Below are 25,468 nucleotides of genomic sequence, written 5' to 3'. Positions count from 1 at the left end.
AAGTTGCATACACTGTTGGAAGATTTGTTTTAAACTACAAAGGTAATTACTTATTCAAATAGAATCCCCACCCCTGCTCATTACCAATAGATTCCTTGTACTGTGGAACACAGCTGGTCTGAGCTTCTGCATCCCGAAACTCCCTAGTTAAGTGATAGTCAGTCAGTTCCATCAGAAATTGAATAAGAAATCCTATCAACAAAAAAATGATTTAAAAAAAAAATACATATTAAAAAAGTATTCTTGAAACATTTTTGAAAGAACTGCAATTTCATTATGTATGTACTGTTACAGAATTTGAAACTGCACTATTACCTTTTTGATGGTCCTTTTGAAGATTTGAGATCTGCAGTTGAAAAAATAAAACAAGAACCATGAATGTCATCCAATATATGAAAGAGAAAAATGCCAAACTATTAAACTCATTTATAATATAATCAAACACAAACTCACAATAGATTTGTAAAGGTCTGATCTGGGGTTGATCTTCATAATCTGTAGGAGATCTCTTGCTGCAAATACCTACGAAAAAATGCTTTTTTTAAAAAGTGAAATTGATGATGAGCTCCTTCTCGGAGAATTCATGAACAAAATCTTACTCTATGCAATTCCATATGATTACAGTTTTCCACCTATTTCCAAGCACAAGTAGTTTCAGTCACATCCTTCAGCACCATTTTGCTCCTTGCCAAAATAAAAAATCTAGGGCCCAAAATTCCACATTGTCGTTTTTTGCCGTTATTTCAGATTAACGGCCATTTTTTTAGTCCAATATAACGTCAAAAAAAGTCCTACGTTTCGCCATAATTAGTTTTCATTTTGGCGGAGCGCAGAAAGACCTTTATTTGAGGATGGAGCTAACTGTTAATGCTGAAAAACTAAGGCCAGTTCTCTGCGCATGCCCAAGCATTTGGGTTTCCAGGGTAACGCGAGGCACAATGGGAGGGAACGAGCTGTCTCTCTCCAGTTCCCAGAGGAAAGAAATGTGGGCTGAGGGCTGCTTTTATATAATTGTGTAGAGGGAGTTTTACTCTGTAGCTAACCCGTGCTGTACCTGCCCTGGGAGTGTTTGATGGTCAACTCACCGTCTGAGCCGCCGGACTCTGCCGATGGCTCACAAATGGCCCGCCGCAGCCACCCCTAGCCCTCGCCAAATGGCCTGCCCCGGCCGCCCCTACACCTCGCCAAATGGCACCATGAGTGTTTTATCACAATAAATACTAAGTCCTAAAAAAATAAAATAACTTTCTTTTATAATGCAATAATCCAAAAATAATATTGCATCACTACATTCAATCAAAACATAATAAATACGGATCAATACAACAAATCAAGATGGCGCGGTAACACCGATTTCGATCGGACTCCGTCTTGGTAAGGCAAGGTTTTACAAAGTGGTCCCTAGCGCCATCCTTAAAAAAATTCTTATTGGCGAAACTCGCAAAACCGGGCAAAAATGGCGGTACGGGTTGGTTTGACCCCAAGTGACGTCAGAAAAACAGTACTTTAAAAAAAATGGCTGTTAACTATTAAGGACAGCATTAAACCATTGGCAAAACTAGCAAAATTAAGTTAGCTCCAAAAAAAATGGAGCTAAATAGTGGTGAATTTTGAGCCCCTAATCACAAGCACAAATACACATGCATTGCCGAACCACAGCCGTTACAACATCTGAGCAACACTTCCCTGTGCATTCCAGTGCCACACAGTACTGTCAATAAGGAATGACTGGAGAACCTGGAAAATAATTTGGTTTTTCATTCTTACATGGAGGTAAGAATTCAGGCCTTTTGTAAAAAAACAATATGTAGTTTATAAAATGAACAGGACCCTCTTCCTGAAGAGAGAATTATGATGATCCTCAGTTATTTCATTTAATATAGAATGTTGAGCATGGAAGCCTTTAGTTACTGAATAAAAATGACTGAGCAAACAGCAGCAAAACTAATCAGAGTAATAAAAATGGAAAATGCTGGAATACTCAGCAGATCAGGCAGCATCTGTGGAGAGAGAAACAGAGTTAACGTTTCAGGTCGATGACCTTTTGGTAATATTAGGGTGAGAGAGATACGATCGTTTATAGAGGAATTACAGATAAATTCAATTTACTTTACAAAGCCTGAAGCAATTAGAAAGAAAGAAAAGAACCAATTTTTTCTTTTATCGGGAGTTTTGGAAAGACTAATGATACGATACAGTTAGACCTAAAGAATCATCATGATTACAAGATAACTGGAGTGTAACATTGTAAATTTTATTACAGTTCAAGATTCAATAGAAAATAATTACTCATTGGGCCCAAGTTTCCACACGATAAAAAACGGGCGCCCCTCCGAGCTGGGCGCCCGTTTTTCACGCCTAAAACGGCACCGGAATAAAAACACGCGATTCTGGAGCGCCGTGAAGCTCCTTGTCTGTTTGGTGCGGTGCCCAGGGGGTCGGAGCCTACCATCGCGCCAATTTTTTGTAAGTGGGAGGGGGCGGTACCATTTAAATTAGTTTTTTTCCTGCCGGCAACGCTGCGCGTGCGCGTTGGAGCGTTCGCGCACGCGCAGTGTGAAGGAAACATTGGCACTCGGCCATTTTTGTAGTTCTTTGTCGTTGTTTAATTTTTGAAAATTTTTTAATAAAAGCACATTACCATCAGCATATCAGCACTGAGGCTTCTTGCAGCAGTGAGAAGGCTGCAGGAAGCCTCAGAAAGTTGAGGCAGCCGTTTCCCTCCCCCTCCCCGCCCGCAACAAACGGCTGCCTCCTCCCCTTTCCCCCCCCGCGGGAACGAACAGCTTTCTCCTTCCCCTCCCCCCTCGCGGGAATGAACGGCTGCCTCCTTTCTCCCCCTCTCCCCCCCCCCCCCCCCGCGGGAACGAACGGCTTTCTCCTCGCCCCCCCCCCCCCCCCCCACGCGGGAACGAACGGCTTTCTCCCCCCCCCCACCGCGGGAACGAACGGCTTTCTCCTCTTTTCTCCCTCCCTCCCCTCCCCTCCCCCCCCCCCCCCCCCGCGGGAATGAACGCCTGCAGCATTCTCCCTGGCTGAAGCACTTTCACACAGGTAGGGATGGTTTATTAAATCTTTTCTTTTCTTATAAATGTTTATTCAGGTTGGATTTATTTGTATAATATTGGTAGAAGTATAAATAAGGATTTATTATAGAATTTAATGACTTCCCTTCCTCCACCCCCACCTCGTTCTGGACGCCTAATTTGTAACCTGCGCCTGATTTCTTAATGTGTAGACAAAAGGTTTTTTCAGTTCTACAAAAATCTTCACTTGCTCCATTCTAAGTTAGTTTGGAGTAAGTTTTCACTGTGGAAACTTTGAAATCAGGCGTCAGTGGCCGGACACGCCCCCTTTTGAAGAAAAAAATTCTGTTCCAAAGTGGAACTGTTCTAACTGACTAGAACTGCAGAAAAAAAAAAATGTGGAGAATTGCGATTTCTAAGATAGTCCGTTCTCCACCAGTTGCTCCTAAAAATCAGGCGCAAATCATGTGGAAACTTGGGCCCATTGTGTGGTATTTGCAACAGTGGAACAATAAGTTATTATTCTATGGTTACTGGATAACTTACTGATTGATTAGTTAATTGAAAGTTGGGACCAATCGTTCATATAATTCATCAATTTGCCTTGTCCTTTGTTTTAGCCTGGTGTCCACGCAATTCAGAATCTCAAGAATGGCCTCAACAAACTTATTTTCTGCAACAGTTCTTTTACCACCATATTTAAAATATTGTTATTGGAGATAAATTAAATTCATGGCCCAGGCATGAGTCACACAACTTATGGCTTGTTGCAAAAAAAATCCATAAAATGGATTTAAAACATTTTCCTTAGTCATTTCCTCTATTATCATCATCATAGGCGGTCCCTCAAACGAGGATAACTTGCTTCCACAAGAGATCCATTTTATGGAGGCCAACTGAGGGGCAAACAACAAACCAGTTTGAGTTCTACTTTATAAAAGGTAGTAACCATATTCAGATGTTTCAATGAAGGACCCAACGTTCCAGTCCTGAACTCCAATTGAGGGGGTGGAAGATGCTGGTGTGTGGATTTTTTTAACGTGTGGTGACCGTCGCACATCAGCCACCACACAGGCTCGACAAAGCTAGGCCTTTATCCAGTGGCAAGGGTTGAACCAGGACGACTGGAGACCTGCCCTGCTGCATGGACCTCGTGCGCACACATATCGCAGTGTGGGCAGACCCCTGCAGATGAATGCACCAGAATAGTGTAGTGCTGTGCAGAATGTCATAGGTTGGATCCTTGGATTGTGCGGAGTTAGTATATCTCAGTCAAAGCAATTGGTCTGACTATTTCTGGATAAAAGAGGGGAAATTAAACAGTTGGAGTTCCTATTTGTGATCGCCATCAGCAGCACCTCCTGAAAACATGCATGTAATATACACTTCAAGCAAGGCAGAATGAAATTTCATTGTGATTCCCCACATGTTCAAATAGCCTACCACCACTAACTGTCTGGACTCGCATGGAGAACAGATACTCGGAACACTTAAGGGTGCTGGAACTGTACCCTAGCATGAGTCACTGGCTTCTTCGGTAGAAAGAAGGAAAAGTTTTCTTTACATACTTAATAATAGACAAGATTATTATTAGACTGTTATTTAATTGATGGATCTAGCTCAAAAATAGACTCCTAATTTTTTTTTTAAACATCTGGGTTCACTCAAACCATGTTAGTAGTTTGCCCAAGATCAGATTTAAACTCTAGTTAAAGCATTTGTACAACATGACAACACATTTCTTGTGACTAATCATTTTGCGAAAAACATTTGAATGTTTAATGGTTTAGCTCGGACTTCAAATTATACTATAGTCTGTGTGGTAATTTGCTCCTTTAACTCCAGGTTTATTTCCCATTGCAGTAGTTATCTTACATTTTTTAAAAGACAAAAATACAGTTTTACTTTACCTTCTCCTTTTCCAAGCCACATTCTGGATAGAAGACAGACAGTGAGTACTCGTATCCAATCCTACGCAAGTGGTCTGCTACAATGCTATTTGCAGCCATAATCAACAGAGAATCCTCATCTGTGGAAGCATACTGATGACGATGACCATATGCAGGTAATTGTCCATTTAAACCAGGATGTGTTAATTCATGAACAAGCTGATTTCGAAGCTGAGACTGGCCAACATAAAATTTATAAGTGAGGCAAATGTCTACAAAGTATTACACAAACTTTTGCAGAAACTTGCTCATCTAGTAAGAGCCCTAAAATTTTCACTTGTTTCATCTGAGATTGTTATTTGATGCTGGATGATGTACAAATTAACATTCATGGGAACTTGTCAAATATGTACTATAAAAAGTATATACACAACCAATGTATAATATGTATACTGCATAATTATTAATTGGCTTTGCTGTTGAAAATGTGTGGAATAAAAGTGGGTTTCAAAGAAATATATGTCTTATAGAAGTCAACTACCAGGATTTAAGACTTAGGGCTAGAAATTGCATTGGCTTACCGCCCGGTTTCTGGGCGGTATTGGCCATTGTGGCGATAACCGGGTTGGTGAGTTATGCCAGCTGTTTCGAGGTACCGCTGGGAAGCGGACAGCCATCTTGCACCGTCCTCAGATCACCCTGGTGCAATATTTGGCTCAGCGGTGACCTGTAGGCAAGTATGGAAAAAACACCCATGAGAATCAGCAGAGCTGGGCAGTAGGTGAGTAAGCTCTGCAAGAAAAAGGTTTAGTAATTTTTTTTTTTACTCATTATTTTAAAATTCTGTTGTGGTGATTTAGGTTAAAAGGGTCTCGAGAATGTTTTTATGATTTTTTTTATGTTCTGTTTTTTGAAAAAATATTTTTAGTGTTTTTCTCCTCCTAAGCCTCAGGGTAAATTTTTAGTGAATTTTTTAAGTTAGTCGCCCATTTTCTTTAGGAACTGGCCAATCGACCCTAAATTCCACTTTTTCGCCGAGAATCGGGATGCAATGCCCATTTTTTTCACTGGGCGGATTTTTTTATTTTTTGAGGAGGAAGTTTTCGCCGGCGATAATCTTGGGAACCTTAGCAGTCTTTTGGGTGGCAATAGGGCGCTGGCGGGTTGTTAGGAAATTCTAGCCCTTACTCTGTCGATGAATGCAATGCAATAGGCAATCAAATGTGAGGAATTAGCTGTTTAACACCCAATTATCAACTCAATTGACTTGACATTTGTTAAGTGATCTATACAGGACCACAAAATTATAGAAATATGGAAACTTTATTTTGCTTCATATCCAGGTACTACATTTCTTACTTTATACCAAACACTTAAATATTGAAGTATTCATACATGACAGAGTATGGGCTCGGAATATCAAAATGGTCTAGCCATAAATGTTAAAGATTTTTAATTAGCTGTAAAAAAAAAAATAGGACTATTATTGCAGACAGATGCTGAGATAAATGATACCCTTTTGTTCAAGATAAATAAATACCTTTAAAGAATCTAAGACACCCCGATTTTTGAATGTCTGGTAAAGTCTCCTCCGAAGCTCTTCTGAAGAAATAGCTTCACTCGTACCAGAAGCCATTTTAGATTCCGTTTATACACTGCAGCATATTAAAACAAAGATACTTACTGTATATATAATACAAATGTTTTACAAAATGTAGGCATCAAGATCAAGTAGTATGATAGGAAAGTCTGAAATATTTTTTACAATTACTTTGCAAAGATAAAATAGTTACAAATAAACTTACACCATAAGTAAATAAACAATGTTAAAAATATGTTTTAGTAACTGGATGAAACTATAGATTTGACAAGTGTCCTATCACCTGGTTAAAATCCAGCCCAAAACTTCCCCCAACTTGATTTTGTCAGATTGCCGATCCAGTATCAAACTATGGGTGGGTCAGAAGCTCAACATTGACAAGAATGAAGCTATCTTCTTTGACCCCACCACAGACTCCATGTGGTCTCTCACCTATGACAGATTTTTGCTCAAGTTGAATCCTACAGTATACAATCTGTGCATGCTAGTCAATCCTGAGCCGAGCTTTAAACCTCACATCCAGTTAATTGCCAAGATTTCCTACTTCCAGCTCTGAAACAGTCTCTCTCTCTGTTCCTTCCTCACCCCAACTGCCATTGAAACCCTCATCAACACCTCAGTCATATCAAGCCCCACCTTACATAAACTCCTAATCATCCAGACCCAGCTATCCCCATCATCACCCACTCAAGATCATGCTCATCCATCAATCTGATGTTTGCCAATCTCCATTTGTGGTCCACTATTCAATTTCAAAACACTTATCCTGTCTTCAGTATGGTATCAAAGTGGTTATGTTACTGGACTAGCAACCCAGGTGTGGACTAATGATCCAGAGACACGAGTTCAAATCCCTGTACAGCAGCTGGGGAATTTAAATTCAGTTAATTAGTAATTCTGTGATTTAAAAAAAGCTAGCATCAGTAATGGTAATCATGAAACTACTGGATTGTCATAAAAACCCATCTGGTTCACTAATGTCCTTTAGGGAAGGGAATATGCCATCCTGGTCTGGCCTAGACCAGGCCTACAGCAATGTGGTTGACTCTTAACTGCCCTCTGAAATGGCCTAACAAGCCACTCAGTTAAGGGCAATTAGGGATGGGCAATACATTCTGGCCTTGACTGCGATGCCAACATCCCATGAATCAGGAGCAGATGCAATTCCTGCTGAGGCACTAAAGTATGGCGGAGAGGCCCTATTGGCTCGAATGCATGAACTCATCGCTCTCATCTGGAAGGAGGAGTGCATGCCTGGACATGTCAGAGATGCCGTAATCGTGACCACCTTTAAAAAAAGGGGACAACTACAGAGGAATCTCCGTGCCGTTGGCCACTGGGAAAGTCATTGCTAGAAACCTCCTCGACTGAGGAGTTCCTCCCGGAGTCACAGTGCGGATTCTGTCCACTACGGGGTACAACGGACATGATCTTCACAGCGCGACAATTGAAGGAGAAATGCAGGGAACAGCACAGACCCTTGTACATGGCCTTCTTTGACCTCACAAAGACCTTTGACACTGTTAACAGCGAGAGACTATGGAACGTCCTCCTCCGTTTCGGCTGCCCACAAAAGTTTGTTGTCATCCTCCGCCTGTTCCATGACGACATGCAAGCCGTGATCCTGACCAATGGATCTGCCATAGACCCAATCCACATCTGGACCGGGGTCAAGCAGGGCTGAGTCATCGTGCCAACCCTCTTCTTGATCTTCCTCACTGCAATGCTCCATCTCACGCGCAACAAGCTCCAAGCTGGAGTGGAAATAAACTATAGAACCACTAGGAACCTATTGAACCTTCGTCACCTCCAGGCTAGATCCAAAACATCCCATCCTCTGTCGTCGAACTACAGAATGCGGATGACGCTTGCTTCTGCACACATTCAGAGGCTGAACTTCAAGCCATCGTCAACATCTTCACCCAGGCACACCAAAGCATGGGCCTTACACTAAACACCCATAAGACAAAGGTCCTTCACCAACCTGACCCCGCCACACAGCACTGCCCCCCAGTCATCAAAATCCACAGTGTGGCCTTGGACAATGTGAACCACTTTCCATACCTCGGGAGCCTATTATCAGCAAGGACAGATATCGACAACGAGATTCAACACCACCTCCAGTGCGCCACGCAGCCTTCGGCTGCCTGAAGAGGAGAGCGTTCAAAGATCAGGCCCTCAAATCTGGCACCAAGCTTATGGTCTACAGGACTGTAGTGATACCTGCCCTCCTGTATGGCTCAGAGACTTGGACCATATACAGCAGATACCTCAAACCGCTGGAGAAATACCACCAATGATGTCTCCGCAAGATCCTGCAAATCCCCTGGGAGGATAGATGCACCAACGTCAGTGTTCTCGACCAGGCCAACATCCCCAGCATCGAAGCACTGACCACACTCAACCAGTTGCGTTGGGCGGGCCACATTGTCCGCATGCCCGACACAAGACTCCCAAAACAAGCGCTCTACTCGGAACTCCTACATGGCAAGCGAGCCCCAGGTGGGCAGAGGAAACGTTTCAAGGACACCCTCAAAGCCTCCTTGATAAAGTGTAACATCCCCACCGACACCTGGGAATCCTTGGCCAAAGACTGCCCCAAGTGGAGGAAGAGCAACCGGGAGGGTGTTGAGCACCTCGAGTCTCGTCACCGAGAGAATGCAAAAAACAAGCGCAGGCAGACCAGACTCCCCACCCACCCTTTCCTCCAACGACTGTCTGTCCTACCTGTGACAGTGACTGTAATTCCTGTATTGGACTGTAGTCATCTGAGAACTCACTTTTAGAGTGGAAGCAAGTCTTCCTCAATTTCAAAGGACTGCCTATGATGATGATTAGGGATGGACCAATACATTCTGGCCTTGCCAGAACGCCATGAATGAATATAAATAAATCCATCCATGACCTCGACCCTTCTTACCTTTACAACCATCTCCAGCTCTACACACCCCTGCCAGCACCCTCTGCTCGACTGTGCACCCCTGCACCCTCATCAGTGGCAGAGCCTATCGTAAATTTATAGTCATACAAGAGATAAAGACACTTGTATGACCATTAATAGCGCTCCAGTAAATACTAAAACAGCCTTAGTGAATCCATACCAGGTTCCCTACTCCCAGGTACAGTGAAGTTACAGCCATTGCACACTACATGCAGATCTAGATTAAAGCAGGCGCTACAACTGCAGCTCTGTGAACCGTTCATTGATTTCATTTAAAGGTTGTGCCCGTTTCGATACATCTCACTCAGCATGCGCCTTTAAATAGGTTTGTTTACACTCCGTCTCCCTCGGAGCATTCCCTCGACAGTAACAACTTGTAAACAAGAGAACAGCAGGCTCTGCAACTGATGGAATGATGTAGCCATTCGGCCCATCCTGCCTGTGCCGGTCCTGTGAACGAGCGGTCCAGTGAGCCACCCTCCCCCCGCGCACTCTTTCCCTGCAGATGTTTTCCTTTAAACCACTCCCACTCCCCTTTTTCCCCCTGACGTTGGGCGCATCCTAAAGTTAAAGGCCTCGCTGCAGAAGCCCCTTGAAGGCGGTGCTGTTGGCGCTGCTCTCGGCCGCCAGTGCGGGTCCCCACCTGAGCCCGAGACACCGGGCGGCCTCTCACCGGCTCTCGCAGCCCCTGGCGCTGCCAACCGTCACCCCCGACAACCCGCGAGCGTCACTACAGCAACCGCCCGACGCCGCAACGCGCGCGCTGGCGACAGCATCACCTCACGCGCAAACCAACCGTTAAGGCCGCCCGCACCCCTCAGAAGCGCCCACTGGATTGGTCGAGCAGGTGACGCGTTTCTAAAGACGCTAGCTAGCGATTGGTTAATTGCTTTACGGGACGGATTCCCTCCTCTCAGTCTCCAGGCCGTTTGTTTTTTTTTGGGGGTGGGGAGCTGCGATTCGGACGGTTAGTCGGTCGACTCATTCCGGACTGGTTGTCAAGCCGTGCGCCGCCCCGGGTCTCGCCGCAGTGAGAGGGACGCGGTAAGTGTTTGCGGGGCGGAGGCCGCGCATTGTCTGCCACCGGCTCTTCCCCGGGGGAAGGGAGCCAGGTTCAGCAACACAGGCGCGGGGAGCCGGCTCACGGATTCACCGCGTTCACCGGGCCGAGGTCGGCTTTTTAATCGGAAGCACTCGGGTTTGGAGACAGGCGCTGCACCAGCCTTCACCGTCCGGGTGGCTTTACTTCCTATCATTCGTATTTGTAAACTTCAGGCAAACTAAAGTTCGGGAGGCCTTCGCCTCTCATTGACACATAATAAATAGGCCAATGTTGCAACTTAATACCCCGACCAGCAATGTCCATCCACCAGCAGCCATGTCATCTCATGGGAGGCAAAAAACATTTAAAAAAAAACAAGTGTCAATTCAAATGCAAAAAGATATCAGCGAAATTCCTCCCGGAACACACCCACGACCGCAGACGATCAAAAACAAGCTCCAGAGGTACATCACCTAACTGTGTCCACAGTGATATCAGCCTCCTCCATGAACTCTTGATCCAGCTCCTCTTGAAGGTGTGCAGTGAATCTTCGACATTTGCTGCACAGGCTGGTAACTTATGGAGTTTTACTCTGTATCTAACCCCGTGCTGTATCTGCCCTGGACACACTTCCCCATTAAGCACACCCAGAACCAGTACAGCATGGGTTACATATAGAGTAAAGCTCCCCCTGATGGTCCTCACAGGTCGGGGCCGCCGCGCTGAATGCCAGCTCCACACTGCTCGCCTTTTAATGGGATGTATATAATTAGGGCCAACCGAGTTAGAGATAAATAGGTTAGAATGTCAGGGACTCTTTTAGTTACCATCAGCATCATAGGCAGTCCTTCGTATCGAGAATGACTTGCTCCCACGCCAAAAGGATGAGTTCACAGGTGTTTCAGTGAAGGACCTAATATTCCAGGTCCCGAACTACATGTTGAAGGGTGGAAGATGCCTGTGCGTGGACGTCACCATAACCCAGGTCGATTATTGGAGCGTGGACAGGTGCTGCGAGATCGGGGCAAAGGAGTGGCAAGTGATCGTGGAGCGACGTGATCGGGGCCCAGGAGAGGCGAGGGCCCTGGGGCAGGACGGGCCAGCCCACACTGCGATATGTGTGCACACTAGGTCCGTGCAGCAGAGCTGATCTCCAGTCATCTTGGTTAATCCTTGCCACTGGACCAAGACCTAGCTCTGTCAAGCCCGTGTGGTGGCCGGTGTGCAACGACCAACACAAGTGTGAAAAAAAAAATCCACGCACAGGCATCTTCCACTCTTCAACATGTAGTTCGGGACCTGGAATATTGGGTCCTTCATTGAAACACCTGTGAACTCATCCCTTTTTGGCGTGGAAGCAAGTCATCCTCGATACGAAGGACTGCCTATGATGATGATGGTAACTAAAAGAGTCCCTGACATTCTAACCTGTTTGTCTATCTCTAATCTATCTAACTCGGTTGCCCTAATTATATACATCCCAATATATATTCTTTTGCTAAAGCCCCGTGGCACTGGCTGCGAACCTTTTAAAGACTCCTGCAAAAGTAGCTACTGCTGCACAACTTTAAAACACATCTTGTAAATCTGAAATAAAAACAGAAAATTGCAGAAATACAAGCGTTAATGTTTTGTTGAGTGCATCATTCAAAATTGTTTCTGGTATTTTTGGTGCTCTTTCATTATCTTTTCTATTCTTTCTACTTTTCATTCCCCACTGCCCCCACCCCCATACTACTCATCTCCTAAAGGCAGCAGTCACCACAAGATGGTTAGAGATGAGAAAGGCGGATCAGCTCATCCAGAAAGATCCTCAAGTCTGTTCCATACATTGTTCACTTTTAGTGCGAAGAAGAATTTCCTGAACAGTCTTACATTTTTTTTTAATTACTTTGAATGCCTCTCCCCTTTTCCTACTGTTGCAATTTAATTTAAATAATCATCTAGATTTACTCTTTCCTTACCCTTTAAATATTTTACATACCTCTTAGATCACCTCTTGGATGCTGCTTTTTTCAAACTGAACACCCAAGTTCCTCCAGACCTTTGATATTAAGTATCAGCCTTATAGTTCCTTTCTGCACTTGAACATCTTTCTTGTGTCTCAGCAACAAGAGCTGAGCACAGTATTCAAGGGGAAGTTTGACCAGAGAACTGTGCAGTTTGGTCATCATCATAGGCAGTCCCTTGAAAGCGAGGAAGATTTGCTTCCACTCTAAAAGTGAGTTCTTGGGTGACTGAACAGTCTAACACGGGAATTACAGTCTCTGTCACAGGTGGGACAGACAGTCGTTGAAGGAAAGGGTGGGTGAGACTGGTTTGCCGCACGCTCCTTCCGCTGCCTGAGTTTGGTTTCTGCATGCTCTCGGCGACGAGACTCGAGGTGCTCAGCGCCCTCCCGGATGCACTTCCTCCACTTAGGGCGGTCTTTGGCCAGGGACTCCCAAGTGTCGCTGAGGATGTTGCACTTTATCAAGGAGGTTTTGAGGGTGTATTTGAAACGTTTCCTCTGCCCACCTTGGGCTTGCTTGCCATGTAGGAGTTCCGAGTAGAGCGCTTGCTTTGGGAGTCTTGTGTCAGGTATGTGAACAATGTGGCCCGCCCAACGGAACTGGTCGAGTGTCATCAGTGCTTTGATGCTGAGGATGTTGGCCTGATCGAGGACGCTAACGTTGGTGTGTCTGTCCTCCCAGGGGATTTGTGGAGACAGCGTTGGTGGTTTTTCTCCAGCGATTTGAGGTGTCTACTGTATATGGTCCATGTCTCTGAGCCATACAGGAGAGCAGGTATCACTACAGCCCTGAAGACCATGAGCCTGGTGGCAAATTTGAGGGCCTGATCTTCGAACACTTTTCCTCAGGCGGCCGAAGGCTGCATTGGTGTACTGGAGGTAGTGTTGAACCTTGTCGTCGATGTCTACCCTTGCTGATAATAGGCTCCGAAGGTATGGTCCACATTGTCCAGGGCCGCGCCGTGGATGTTGATGACTGGGAGGAGGGCGCGGTCAGGTTGGTGGAGGACCTTTGTCGTGCGGATGTTTAGTGTAAGGCCTATGCTTTCGTACGCCTCAATGAAGATGTTGACTATGACTTGGAGTTCAGTCTCTGAATGTGCGCATACGCAAGCATTGTCGCGTACTGTAGTTCGACGACAGAGGTTAGGAAGGTTTTGTATCTGGCCTGGAGACGGCGAAGGTTGAACAGGCTCCCACTGGTTTTGTAGTTTAGTTCTACTCCAGCTGGGAGCTTGTTGAGTCTGAGGTGGAGCATTGCAGCGGGGAAGATCGAGAAGAGGGTTGGCGCGATGACGCAGAAGTATGGTCATCACTTCCCCTGAATTGTATTCTACTACTTTGGCTACGTCATTCAACATCCCATTAACTTTGTTGATTGTTGCCGTGCATTGGTTGGACATCTCGAGTTTTACTGTGTTTGTGTCATTTATTTCTTCTTCCTATGTATTTATCTACATTAAATTTCTTCATGGTTACTTTTCTTACATATTTTATCCAGCTTGCTCTGTAATTTTAATTGACCTCTTCTGATTTCACTGCCCCATCTAGTTTGTATAATCTGCAAATTTGACCACTTTACATTGAGTTTCTGACCATCACTTACATAAATTAGAAGCAGTAATGGTCCCAACATTAAGCCACAGGGTACCCCGTTCAGTACTGCTTTCACATTGCCCCAATCCAGACATAACCTCTTTAATAAATAATAATTGTTTTACCCAGTTTCTTGTATATTCCTGGACTTTACCATGAATCCGTATCACTGAATTAACTAATAGCCTTTTGTGTGGAACTTTGTTGAATGCCTTTTGAAAGTCGAAGTGTCCCATGCCTTGAGGCTTGCCGAGGGTAGTCTTGAAGATGTTGGTCAGGTAGGACCTTCCCTTTCTGAATCCAACTTGACTGCTGGTCAATAAATAGGTCATTATTGTACATCTGTTTATACCTTGCTCAAATGACCATTTTTCATGTATAAATCTGCTCAGTGGTCAGGAACGAGGAATCTTGGCTCATTTTAATGGTCCCTAGCTGAGGTCAGCTAGCCCGTCGCAGGCCAAAAATCAAACCTAGACCTTTCTTGCCTGTTACTTCAGTACAATACCATGTATTGCATCTGTATCATTATTCTCTTTAATTCATCCGAGCCACTATTTTAGAGCAATATTTGCAGAGCCCTGAAAAAGATTGCTCACTTTTAGCTAGGAATTAATCATGCATGGTGGAGGGGAATCTAATAAGAGAAGAGAAAATGTAACTTAAAAAAAGTCACTTCTCACAGAAGAAAGGCATGAAATTAATAAAATGTTAGAAATGCTTGCTTCACACCTTGTGTACTTGAGCTGCAGAATAAAAATAAAAAAAGTTTAGTCTGTTTTGATAGTTCTTGTGGATTCATGAATTTTAATGTGAACATTATTTTCTCTACTTTTACAGGTTAGATCAGAAATATGTCTGGTAGTTTTTATTTTGTTATAGTTGGTCACCATGACAACCCTGTTTTTGAAATGGAGTTTCTTCCAGCAGGCAAAATGGAGCCCAAAGTGAGTATATAGTACTTATTACAGTATTTTAATAACAGTGCATTAAGTGCCATGGCACACCCAAACTTCACAATTGACAAATTTTCATTTACATTTTTTTCTTAATTTTTGTTGAGGGATGGAACTCTTCCCATTACAGACCCAGTATCCGAATTAAGGAGTTCTCGCAGGCTGTTGCAAAGTAAATTCCTCCCACTCTGCCCAACAATCTCTCAGCTGCCAATCTCTGAAGAGCACCTAATGCACCATTGTGACTTTTCCATTTTCTACACTAGTCATCCTGTGTCTTCCTCGAGATTTTCAAAAGGTGCTGAACTATAGATCTGTTCCATCAAGAACTGGATTGAGATTACCCAAATTCATTTCACATTGGACCCTTGCAGCCAGCAGATAGAGGAGACTTTCATTACATCATATGATAATGTAAGCCGACCAACTCTGCTGAATTCTGCAGCAGAATCAACTGCAATTGTTTCTCTTCCCACTCCTACCTCTGGTGTTCCCTGAGGATCTATCCTTGGTCCCCTCCTATTTCTCATCAATATGCTATAGTGGTAGGGGATTCTATTGTAAGGGGAATAGATAAGATGTTTCAGCGGCGCAATCGATACTCCAGGATGGGTATGTTGCCTCCCTGGTGCAAAGGTCAAGGATGTCTCGGAGCGGCTGCAGGACATTTTGGAGGGGGAGGGTGAACAGCCAGTTGTCGTGGTGCACATCGGTACCAACGATATAGGTTATAAAACGGGATGAGGTCCTACAAGCTGAATTTAGGCAGCTAAGAGTTAAATTAAAAAGCAGGACCTCAAAGGTAGTAATCTCAGGATTGCTACCAGTGCCACGTGCTAGTCAGAGTAGAAATACCAGGATAGTTAAGATGAATGAATGGTGCAGGAGGAAGGGATTCAAATTCCTGGGACATTGGAACCGGTTCTGGGGGAGGTGGGACCAGTACAAACCAGACGGTCTGCACCTGGGCGGGACTAGAACCAATATCCGAGGGGGAGTGTTTGCTAGTGCTGCTGGGGAGAGGTTAAACCAATATGGCAGGGGGATGGGAACCTATGCAGGAGACAGAGGGAAGTAAAATGGGGGCAGAAGCAAAAGATAAAGAAGAAAAGTAAAAGTGGAGGGCAGAAAAACCTAAGGCAAAAATCAAAAAGGGCCACATTACAGCAAAATTCTAAAGGGACAAAGTGTGTTTAAAAAGACAAGCCTGAAGGCTGTGCCTCTATGCGAGGAGTATTAGTAATAAGGTCGACGAATTAACTGCGCAGGCAGCTATTAACGAATATGATATAATTGGGATTACGGAGACATGGCTCCAGGATAACCAAGGCTGGGAACTCAACATCCAGGGATATTCAACATTCAGGAAGGATAGGCAGAAAGGAAAAGGAGGTGGGGTAGCGTTGCTGGTTGAAGAGGAAATTAACGCAATGGTAAGGAAGGACATCTGTTTGGATGATGTGGAATCTGTTGGGTCGAGCTGCGGAATACCAAAGGGCAGAAAATGCAGTGAGTTGTGTACAGACCACCAAACAGTAGTAGTGAGGTTGGGGACAGCATCAAACAAGAAATTAGGCATGCGTGCAATAAAGGTACAGCAGTTATCATGGGCGACTTTAATCTACATATAGATTGGGCTAACCAAACTGGTAGTAATGCGGTGAAGGAGGATTTCCTGGAGTGTATTAGGGATGGTTTTCTAGACCAGTATGTCGAGGAACCAACTAGAGGGCTGGCCATCCTAGACTGGGTGATGTGTAATGAGAAAGGACTAATTAGCAATCTTGTGTGAGGGCCCTTGGGGAAGAGTGACCATAATATGGTAGAATTCTTTATTAAGATGGAGAGTGATCTGGTTAATTCAGGGACTAGGGTCCTGAACTTAAGGAAAGGTAACTTTGATGGTATGAGACGTGAATTGGCTAGAATAGACTGGCGAATGATACTTAAAGGCAAACATTTAAAGATCACATGAGCGAACTTCAACAATTGTACATCCCTGTCTGCAGTAAAAGTAAAACTGGGAAGGTGGCTCAACCGTGGCTAACAAGGGAAATTAAGGGTAGTGTTAAATCCAAGGAAGAGGCATACAAATTGGCCAGAAAAAGCAGCAAACCTGAGGACTGGGAGAAATTTAGAATTCAGCAGAGGAGGACAAAGGGTTTAATTAGGCGGGGGGAAATAGAGTATGAGAGGAAGCTTGCTGGGAACATAAAAACTGACTGCAAAAGCTTCTATAGATATGTGAAGAGAAAAAGATTAGTGAAGACAAATGTAGGTCCCTTGCAGTCAGAATCAGGTGAATTTATAATGGAAAACAAAGAAATGGCAGGCCAATTGAACAAATACTTTGGTTCTGTCTTCACGAAGAAAGACACAAATAACCTGCCGGAAATATGAGGGGACCAAGGGTCTAGCCACAAGGAGGAACTGTAGGAAATCCTTATTAGTCGGGAAATTGATGGGATTAACGACCAATAAATCCCCAGGGCCTGATAGTCTGCATCCCAGAGTACTTAAGGAAGTGGCCCTAGAAATAGTGGATGCATTGGTGATCATTTTCCAACAGTTTTATCGACTCTGGATCAATTCCTATGGACTGGAGGGTAGCTAATGTAACACCACTTTTTAAAAAAAGGAGGGAGAGAGAAAACAGAGAATTATAGACTGGTTATCCTGACATCAGTAGTGGGGAAAATGTTGGAATCAATTATTAAAGATGAAATAGCAGCACATTTGGAAAGCAGTCACAGGATCGGACCAAGTTGGCATGGATTTATGAAAGGGAAATCATGCTTGACTTCTAGAATTTTTTGAGGATGTAACTAGTAGAGTGGACAAGGGAGAACCAGTGGATGTGGTGTATTTGGACTTTCAAAAGGCTTTTGACAAGGTCCCACACAAGAGATTGGTGTGCAAAATTAAAGCACATGGTATTGTGGGTAATGTATTGACGTGGATAGAGAATTGGTTGGCAGACAGGAAGCAGAGAGTCGGGATAAACGGGTCCTTATCAGAATGGCAGGCAGTGACCAGTGGGGTGCCACAGGGCTCGCTGGGACCCCAGCTATTTACAATATAATCAATGATTTAGATGAAGGAATTGAATGTAATATCTCCAGGTTTGCAGACCTCCAAGCTAGGTGGCAGTGTAAGCTGTGAGGAGGATGCTAAGAGGCTGCAGGGTGACTTGGACAGTTTAGGTGAGTGGGCAAATGCATGGCAGATGCAGTATAATGTTGATAAATGTGAGGTTATCCACTTTGGTGGCAAAACATGAAGGCAGAATATTATCTGAATGGCGGCAGATTAGGAAAAGGGGAGGTGCAATGAGACCTGGGTGTCATCGTACATCAGTCATTGAAAGTTGGCATGCAGGTACAGCAGGCGGTGAAGAAGGCAAATAGCATGTTGGCCTTCATAGGGGATTTGAGTATAGGAGCAGGAAGATCTTACCGCAGTTGTACAAGGCCTTGGTGAGGTCTCACCTGGAATATTGTGTTCAGTTTTGGTCTCCTATCTGAGGAAGGACGTTCTTGCTATTGAGAGAGTGCAGTGAAGGTTCACCAGACTGATTCCCGGGATGGCAGGACTGACATATGAGGAGAGACTGGATCGACTGGGCCTGTATTCACTGGAGTTTAGAAGAATGAGAGGGGATCTCATAGAAACATATAAGATTCTGACAGGACTGGACAGGTTAGATGCAGGAAGAATGTTCCCGATGTTGGGGAAGTCCAGAACCAGGGGTCACAGTCTAAGGATAAGGGGTAAGCCATTTATGACCGAGATGAGGAGAAACCTCTTCACTCAGAGAGTTGTTAACCTGTGTAATTCTCTACCGCAGAGAGTTGTTGAGGCCAGTTCGTTAGATATATTCAAGAGGGAGTTAGATATGGCCCTTGTGGCTAAAGGGATCAAGGGGTATGGAGAGAAAGCCAGAACGGGGTACTGAGGTGAATGATCAGCCATGATCTTATTGAATGGCGGTGCAAGCTCAAAGAGTCTAATGGCCTATTTCTGCACCTACTTTCTATGTTTCTATATCCCTTAGTGGTATCATCCAAAAACATAATATCCGGTTCTGCATATATGCTGATGACACCCAGCTCTACTTCTTCTTCACCTCTCTTGACCCCGCCACTGTCTCTAAATTGTTAGACTGCTTGTCTGATATCCAGTACTGAATGAGCAGAAATTTCCTCCAATTAAATATTGGGAAGATCATTGTTTTTGATCCCCGCCACAAACTCCCTTTCCTAGCCACCAACTTCATGACAACTGTCTGAGACTGAACCAGACTGTTCGCAACCTTGGTGTCATATTTAACCCTGAGATGTGCTCCAAACAAATATCTGCGCCATCACTAAGACCGCCTAATTCCACCTCTGTAATCACCCGAATCCGCCCCCACCTCAATTCATCTGCTGCTGAGACCCTCATCCATGTCTTTGTTACCTCTAGACTTGACTATTCCATTCCTGGCCTACCTCCCATCTTAAACCCTTCATAAACTTAAGGTCATCTAAAACACTGCTGCCCCTATCCTAACTTGTATTAAGTCCCGTTCACCCATCATACCTGTGCTCGCTGACCTACATTGGTTCCCGGTTAAGCAATGCCTCAATTTTTAAAATTTTTATCCTTGTTTTCAAATCCCTCCATGGCCTCACCCCTCCTATCTCTGTAGCCTCCTACAACCCTCCGAGATTTCTGCACTCCTCCTATTTTGGCCTCTTGCGCATCCCCAATTTTAATCGCTCCACCATTGGTGGCTGTGCCTTCAGCTGCCAAGGCCTTAAGCTCTGGAATTCCCTCCCTAAACCTCTCCGCCTTCTACCTCTCTTTTTAACAGGCTCCTTAAAACTTACCTCTTTGACTAAGTTTCTGGTCACCTGCCCTAATATCCCCTTCTGCTCGGTGTCAAATTTTGTTTGATAACGCTCCTGTGAAGCGTTTTGGGACGTTTTATTACGTAAAAGGCGTTATTTACATGCAAGTTGTTGTTTCTGCTCGCATAATCTCAATCTCTAATCTCTTTTCTGACTATCTCAAACTCGCAACTCAGGAGAGATCATGGTGCACTTTTATAGTCAAGATCACATCAGCGTGTCTACTGCTCGGCACTGAGAAATGTGTGTCCATTGGATATCATTAGGTGGGGGAGGGGATGAGATGCATGCTCAGGAAAACTCTCCGGAGGTAGTAGTCACAGCACATTCTTACCTGCGTGGCAGCGCTGCCCTTCAGATATGTTGTTCTTCAGCGACACTGCCTGAGAGGTACGGACGGCAACTAATCAACTGTTTGTACACGTGTGAGATTAGATTTTCCCAGCCACAGTTCAGGTGTCTTGGATGCACAGATAGTCCTATAAAAAAATAAATGTTGTAGCTCTGCATCAGCTTCTTATTCTGTGCACCATGCAAACTTTGTTGGCTGGATAAATTTTCAAACTGCACTAGTGATTTTGTTTAGGTTGTTTGTTTTTTCCTGACCTGTGTAAACAACTTATTGCAAGGAAAGATGAAGAAATTAATGATAATCCCTACCCTGGTTATAGGCTCCAATTTGCTTCCGCAGAGAGAATGTGTGGGTGTGGGTGTGTGGGGGAGGGGGGGGGGGGAAGGGAAGTGAAGTGAAGTGAAGTGAACGAGTGTGTCAGGGGGGTGGGGGGAAGAGAGAAAGAGAGCTTTCCCATCACCAGTTAAGGGGAAAGGGTGGGGGGGGGTGGCGGGGGAACCCAGAGAAAAGGGTGCAGTGAAATATTCTAATGTAATCTTTATATTGACAGAGTGTCAACATTATTTTCACAGTGATGTCAGTATTGCTATGAAGCCTCTGGAGGTGTGCACCTGTGATGTCCTGTTTGACTCTGAGTCACATTTCTACCCTACATGTGGTGTAGGCAAATAGATTGAGTTTTCATCTCTGCCCATACCTCTCCCAACATTGCTTGCTTAAAGCTCTAATCCACACTTTCATTATCTCGAGAAGTAACGTTTCTCCAATACCGTCATTCCGTCTCTACCCTTCGCAAACTTCAAATTATTGAGACCTTTGCAATCCATGTCCTCTCCTCGAAGTCCTTGCCATGCTGCACTAGCTTCCCGTGTCCTAGAAAATCAACATTCAAGATCAAGATCTTTGTCCTCAAATTCCTCTGTGTTCTTGCTTGACCCTGAGTAATCTTCTCCAACATATGTATCTACACACCTGCTTCTGTGACACCTGGCAACTATTTTTTTCCCCCAGCCCTTGGTCAGTCCTTCAATCACTATACCTGTCATTTGCAATTCTCTCCCACCACCACCACATTTCCTTCAAAAGTTTCCTGACATTTTTCTTTGGCCATGTCTTCAGGCTCTGTCTATCTTCTCTTTCTCCCCTGCATTCAACCCTTTTGTTTAGTAGTGCACTAGCAGTTGTGATTTGGTTACTTTAATGTTAAATGAGGGAATAACCCTTTTACAGGGTGGTAATTAGAAAGTAAAGCTGCATTCTTCTTCCAAATGGTTTCTTGGTTAATTGCACATTATTACATGTTCTTCTACAAAACAGGATGATCACAGGCACCTCAACCAATTCATAGCTCATGCTGCTCTTGACCTGGTAGATGAGAACATGTGGTTATCCAACAATATGTACCTGAAGACTGTTGACAAGTTCAATGAATGGTTTGTCTCTGCATTTGTCACAGCTGGACATATCCTTTTTATAAGTGAACTTTCTCCAACTCTTTGGTCCCCAGGTAGAAGAGAATTCACACACAAAACATTTTTTATGTGTCTAGTTTTCTACGTTGTGCTCACATAGCACTTTGTGCACTAATGCTTTGCACAGATGTATTGAATGTAATTGAAATATTGCATGATGTTGGACAGAATTGTGCATGAAAGAGTAATACATTTTTGACTGGAGGTGAGAGAGAAGAAAGGGACAGACAACCTGAGCTGGGTTGCTTTTTTTTTAACCCTACCCTACTCCAGTGATAAGGTTCTGCAGTGCTGCTGTTTTTCCCTACTCTGGCTTGGGCAGTTAATTTGACTTAATTCTCCAGGTAGGGGACCCAGTATTTCTCCTGTTCCACGTAGAAGCTGTTCACCATCCACTTGGATTGTCATGTATCTCACAAGTACTTTATCAATATGCCGCAAGACTAGTTACACTCTACCATTGAGGCTCTTATAGAATTGCAGAAAAGTGGATGCCAGGAAGTGCAGTATTACAGATTCACCTTGAATTTGGAAGGTTTATATCAAATTTAAGTTGGGATTTTAATTATATGGCTTAAAATCCAGGAGTGAGTCACGGTGTCTGTTTTCAATTTTAGAAACCACAACCTGTATTGTTTCCCCCTATATCTAGAGTACATTGTCATATCTATTTAATGTGACTTTAATAGTGCTTTGAAAAGCACAGTTTCATGAAGAAATTGTTCTGGTGGTCTTGAGAAGGCTATTGAGAATAATAAAACTCCTCTATTCAATATTATTGTGGTGTAAGTTTCTAGGTAGGGTCTGCCAAAACCTGTTTCACATAACCCTCAATTAGAAAAATGAGCTGTTCAATCTGTCTGTTTAGTCTCAATTTAAACATGGCAGCCAATCTCCTCTCCTTTCAGTCTAAGTAATTAGGAAGTTGGGTTGCCACAGTTTCTCTGTGATAAAGGCATAATATTGAGCACAGTGGGTTTACTTTCTTTTTAATCTGTTCTTGTGTTAGGTAATTGGAAATACAATAATGCACACACAATACAAAGATTAAAAGTTGGTGTGTGACCCAATGATTTCACATACAAATAAAATTATCTCAATGGAGGACATTAGAGGTACACAAAGGAAGATTTTCATATTCTTGCACTGCAACTGTAGATACAAATTGGTAGTGACACAAAAGTTTCAACTCTTCCTTGAGCATTCTTGTCTGTTCTTCTAACTCCTATTCTTTAATATCTATTCTGTACATTCCTCTATATTCCTCTAGTAAAACATATCCGTGTAATTTTGACTAATATTTGAAAACCTTTATTTTTATATTTCTAGTGTTCTCCATTTGAGATGGTTTGAGTTTGTATGTGAACTTAAACCCCACAAGAACTGGGCTTAACAAGTGGATTCGGCATCACAGAATATGGAGTGTCAAACCTGGTTTGTAAAAAGTGCCATAGGGAGTCCCTTGGAGCCCCTGGGCACTTAAACCAACATAGAATTGGTTTAAATGTTCATTGTAGATTCTCCTGCCTACATTGTCTAAATATTTAAATGTTAAACATGTTGCCTGCCTGGAATGGATACTGCAGAACCATAACTGTGAAAGTAAAGTTTGAGCCCTATAGTCGGCATAACTTCCAAAGCACGAGGAAATATTATCAGTTGTTCCTTACATTGGGCTAGAATTTCGGTGGCGAAAATGCTAGTTTTAAGCCAAAATTACCGTTTTCGCTGCACTACCGTTTTTAGGCTTAAATTTCAGCCTTTTCAGCAAAAAAAAATTGCAAGAAACATTCACAAAACCCTTACCTACTAAATCGCTGAAAAGTAATTTAAAAATAAAAACTTTAACTTACCTTTTTTGCAGGACTTCACACTTACCACTGCTGGCAGGGCTGCACTGCAGGTTTGACCCTGTTGGCATTCTGGGGGTAGCGGAAAGTGCTGAAATTACGCCGGTAACGCAATCCGTGGCGTTGCACGTCGTTTTACATTGGCACACCTCTCCCTAGCGATACGTGGAACCGCCGCCGCAAAAAGGTGCCCGACGATCCCGCCGGCCAGATTTTCGCCTCGGAGGGTCATATTGCGGCGAAAACCCGGTCGCAAGGTGTTTTCTTTGAGCGCTTTGTGTTTAAGGATCTTCGTAATATATGCAACTGTGAAATGAAACACACATGGGGTCAGCTCATTGGATTCCATCTAATTGTGCAGACCCTGCTTAGAGGTTTGAGTCACTTGTAACAATTTACCAATAGTTCTTAAAAATTGTCATTGTAGTTGTAGCTATTTCATGTAGTCATAAGAAATAAAAACACAAGTACATGTGCTGTAAAAGTGAATGTGATGGAAACATTTATTCCACCTCAATTAATGGTTATGGTTCCTTAATTCCGTTTCACATATGAGATTCATTATGTTGCATGATGTTCGGCAAGAAGATGGAATAAAAAATTTCTTTAATGATGTCTATGATTTGTACATTAAAGTAAGCAAATTTTACAATTTAATTCTGTTCAATCTTGTTTTCTCACTGGGACAGATGAAAATTAGGATGTCATACTGTTGAACTTTAACTTGTGTCTGATTACGTAGCTTGACAATTAATATTCTTCCTATACCATATGTTCATAAAAAATAGCTTTAGATTAACCAATAAATACTGAGATCTGATTTTAATGTGCTTGTAATGAGACTATCCTGAATGCAGTGTGGAAAGTTAGTGTTAATTGAATGTAGGCAGTGATCTAAAAGACTCCCTTCATGTTTGAGGGTGGGCAGGGAGGACCTCCTGTCAGGTCTTGGGCAAAAAAGCAAACAAATTGGTATGATAACTAGATTTTATGATATTTGTAATAGCTAATGAAGTATCATGAAATCTAAATGGACAACATTTTAGTTCTGCATGACTCTAACTGTCCGCATTTTTGATCTAAAATACATTTATCTTAAATGACTATAGCCAAACAGTGCTGATCCTGGATCTGTTAATCTTTATAATTGCTGTACATATTTGCTTTTAATGTTTAAACATTTCCACACTAATGTAAATTTCTTCCCTCCAGTTTGCCATGAATCCATTTTATGAACCTAACACCCTCGTTCGATCAACAGCGTTTGACAGAAAAGTTCAGTTCTTGGGAAAGAAACATCTACTGAGTTGAACATTTATAATAAATTGTACTGCATGTGTATATACTAAAGATTACAGAATGTCAGAAATACCTTTATTCCGTTTATAAAATGTCTGTCACAGAGGTTGGTGATTTTACTCTGACAATTCTACTATCGCTTTAAGCTTGTGCATACATATGTTGGGCTTTATCATCACAGTTGTTGCGGTCCTATTACTTTACAGCAAATGTGTGCCTGTTGAACACAATTTTCTTTGTAATTAGTCACACGTTTTAATCAGCTTTAAGAAAAATTATGTATACATCTATATTAAAAATCTTGCACTCCTATTATATTCTTGTGTCTATTTTACATCAAACTGCTTAATAAACTTGTCACACTGTAGTTGTAGTCTCTGGAGTGTGTTAGTGATGTGGAATGCCTCAGCCTCTACAGCAAAGAAATGTTCATATTCCAACCATTTCCTCTGCTTCCCAGATTGTTATAGATAGATATTTTGTGACCTCTGGTTCTTGACCCTTTTACCAATGGGAACAGTTTTTCTCTCTACTCTGTCTAG

At 43.2% G+C, this 25,468-nt stretch overlaps 2 protein-coding genes across 13 annotated transcripts in view; one reads left to right on the top strand and one right to left on the bottom strand.

Annotated features, from left to right (window-relative positions):
• ofd1 (OFD1 centriole and centriolar satellite protein) overlaps positions 1-10,387 on the bottom strand; it is a 133,146-nt gene extending 122,759 nt beyond the window's left edge. For 8 of the 12 annotated variants that reach the window (XM_070893900.1, XM_070893902.1, XM_070893905.1 and 5 more), the window contains exons 1-6: positions 10,100-10,236; positions 6,456-6,570; positions 4,937-5,152; positions 454-522; positions 316-346; positions 85-192 (exon numbers count right to left, since the gene is read on the bottom strand). In XM_070893900.1, coding sequence (XP_070750001.1) covers positions 85-192; positions 316-346; positions 454-522; positions 4,937-5,152; positions 6,456-6,551 — 520 coding nt within the window. In that variant the 5' untranslated portion in view covers positions 6,552-6,570; positions 10,100-10,236. The other 4 variants (XM_070893896.1, XM_070893897.1, XM_070893895.1 and 1 more) reach the window with 4 other exon arrangements.
• Positions 10,339-25,241, top strand: trappc2 (trafficking protein particle complex subunit 2). The gene is made up of 5 exons (XM_070893912.1): positions 10,339-10,500; positions 14,946-15,052; positions 21,623-21,771; positions 24,181-24,262; positions 24,840-25,241. The coding sequence occupies exons 2-5, from the start codon at positions 14,960-14,962 to the stop codon at positions 24,936-24,938; spliced, it is 423 nt and encodes a 140-aa protein (XP_070750013.1). The 5' UTR covers positions 10,339-10,500; positions 14,946-14,959; the 3' UTR covers positions 24,939-25,241.
• Positions 25,242-25,468: the final 227 nt, after the last annotated feature.

Source organism: Pristiophorus japonicus, chromosome 11 (genome assembly GCF_044704955.1).
Source record: "Pristiophorus japonicus isolate sPriJap1 chromosome 11, sPriJap1.hap1, whole genome shotgun sequence".
Classification (NCBI taxonomy): domain Eukaryota; kingdom Metazoa; phylum Chordata; class Chondrichthyes; family Pristiophoridae; genus Pristiophorus; species Pristiophorus japonicus.
The sequence above is the reverse complement of the archived record's forward strand: the minus strand, read 5'-3'. Positions and strand labels throughout refer to the sequence as shown.

Excerpts from the sequence above, each read along its gene's own strand:
- trappc2 (XM_070893912.1), top strand. The coding sequence starts at position 14,960 with ATGTCTGGTAGTTTTTATTTTGTTATAGTTGGTCACCATGACAACCCT. Across the intron at positions 15,053-21,622 it reads CAGGCAAAATGGAGCCCAAA|GATGATCACAGGCACCTCAA; the intron begins GTGAGTATATAG and ends TCTACAAAACAG. Across the intron at positions 24,263-24,839 it reads TCTATGATTTGTACATTAAA|TTTGCCATGAATCCATTTTA; the intron begins GTAAGCAAATTT and ends TCTTCCCTCCAG.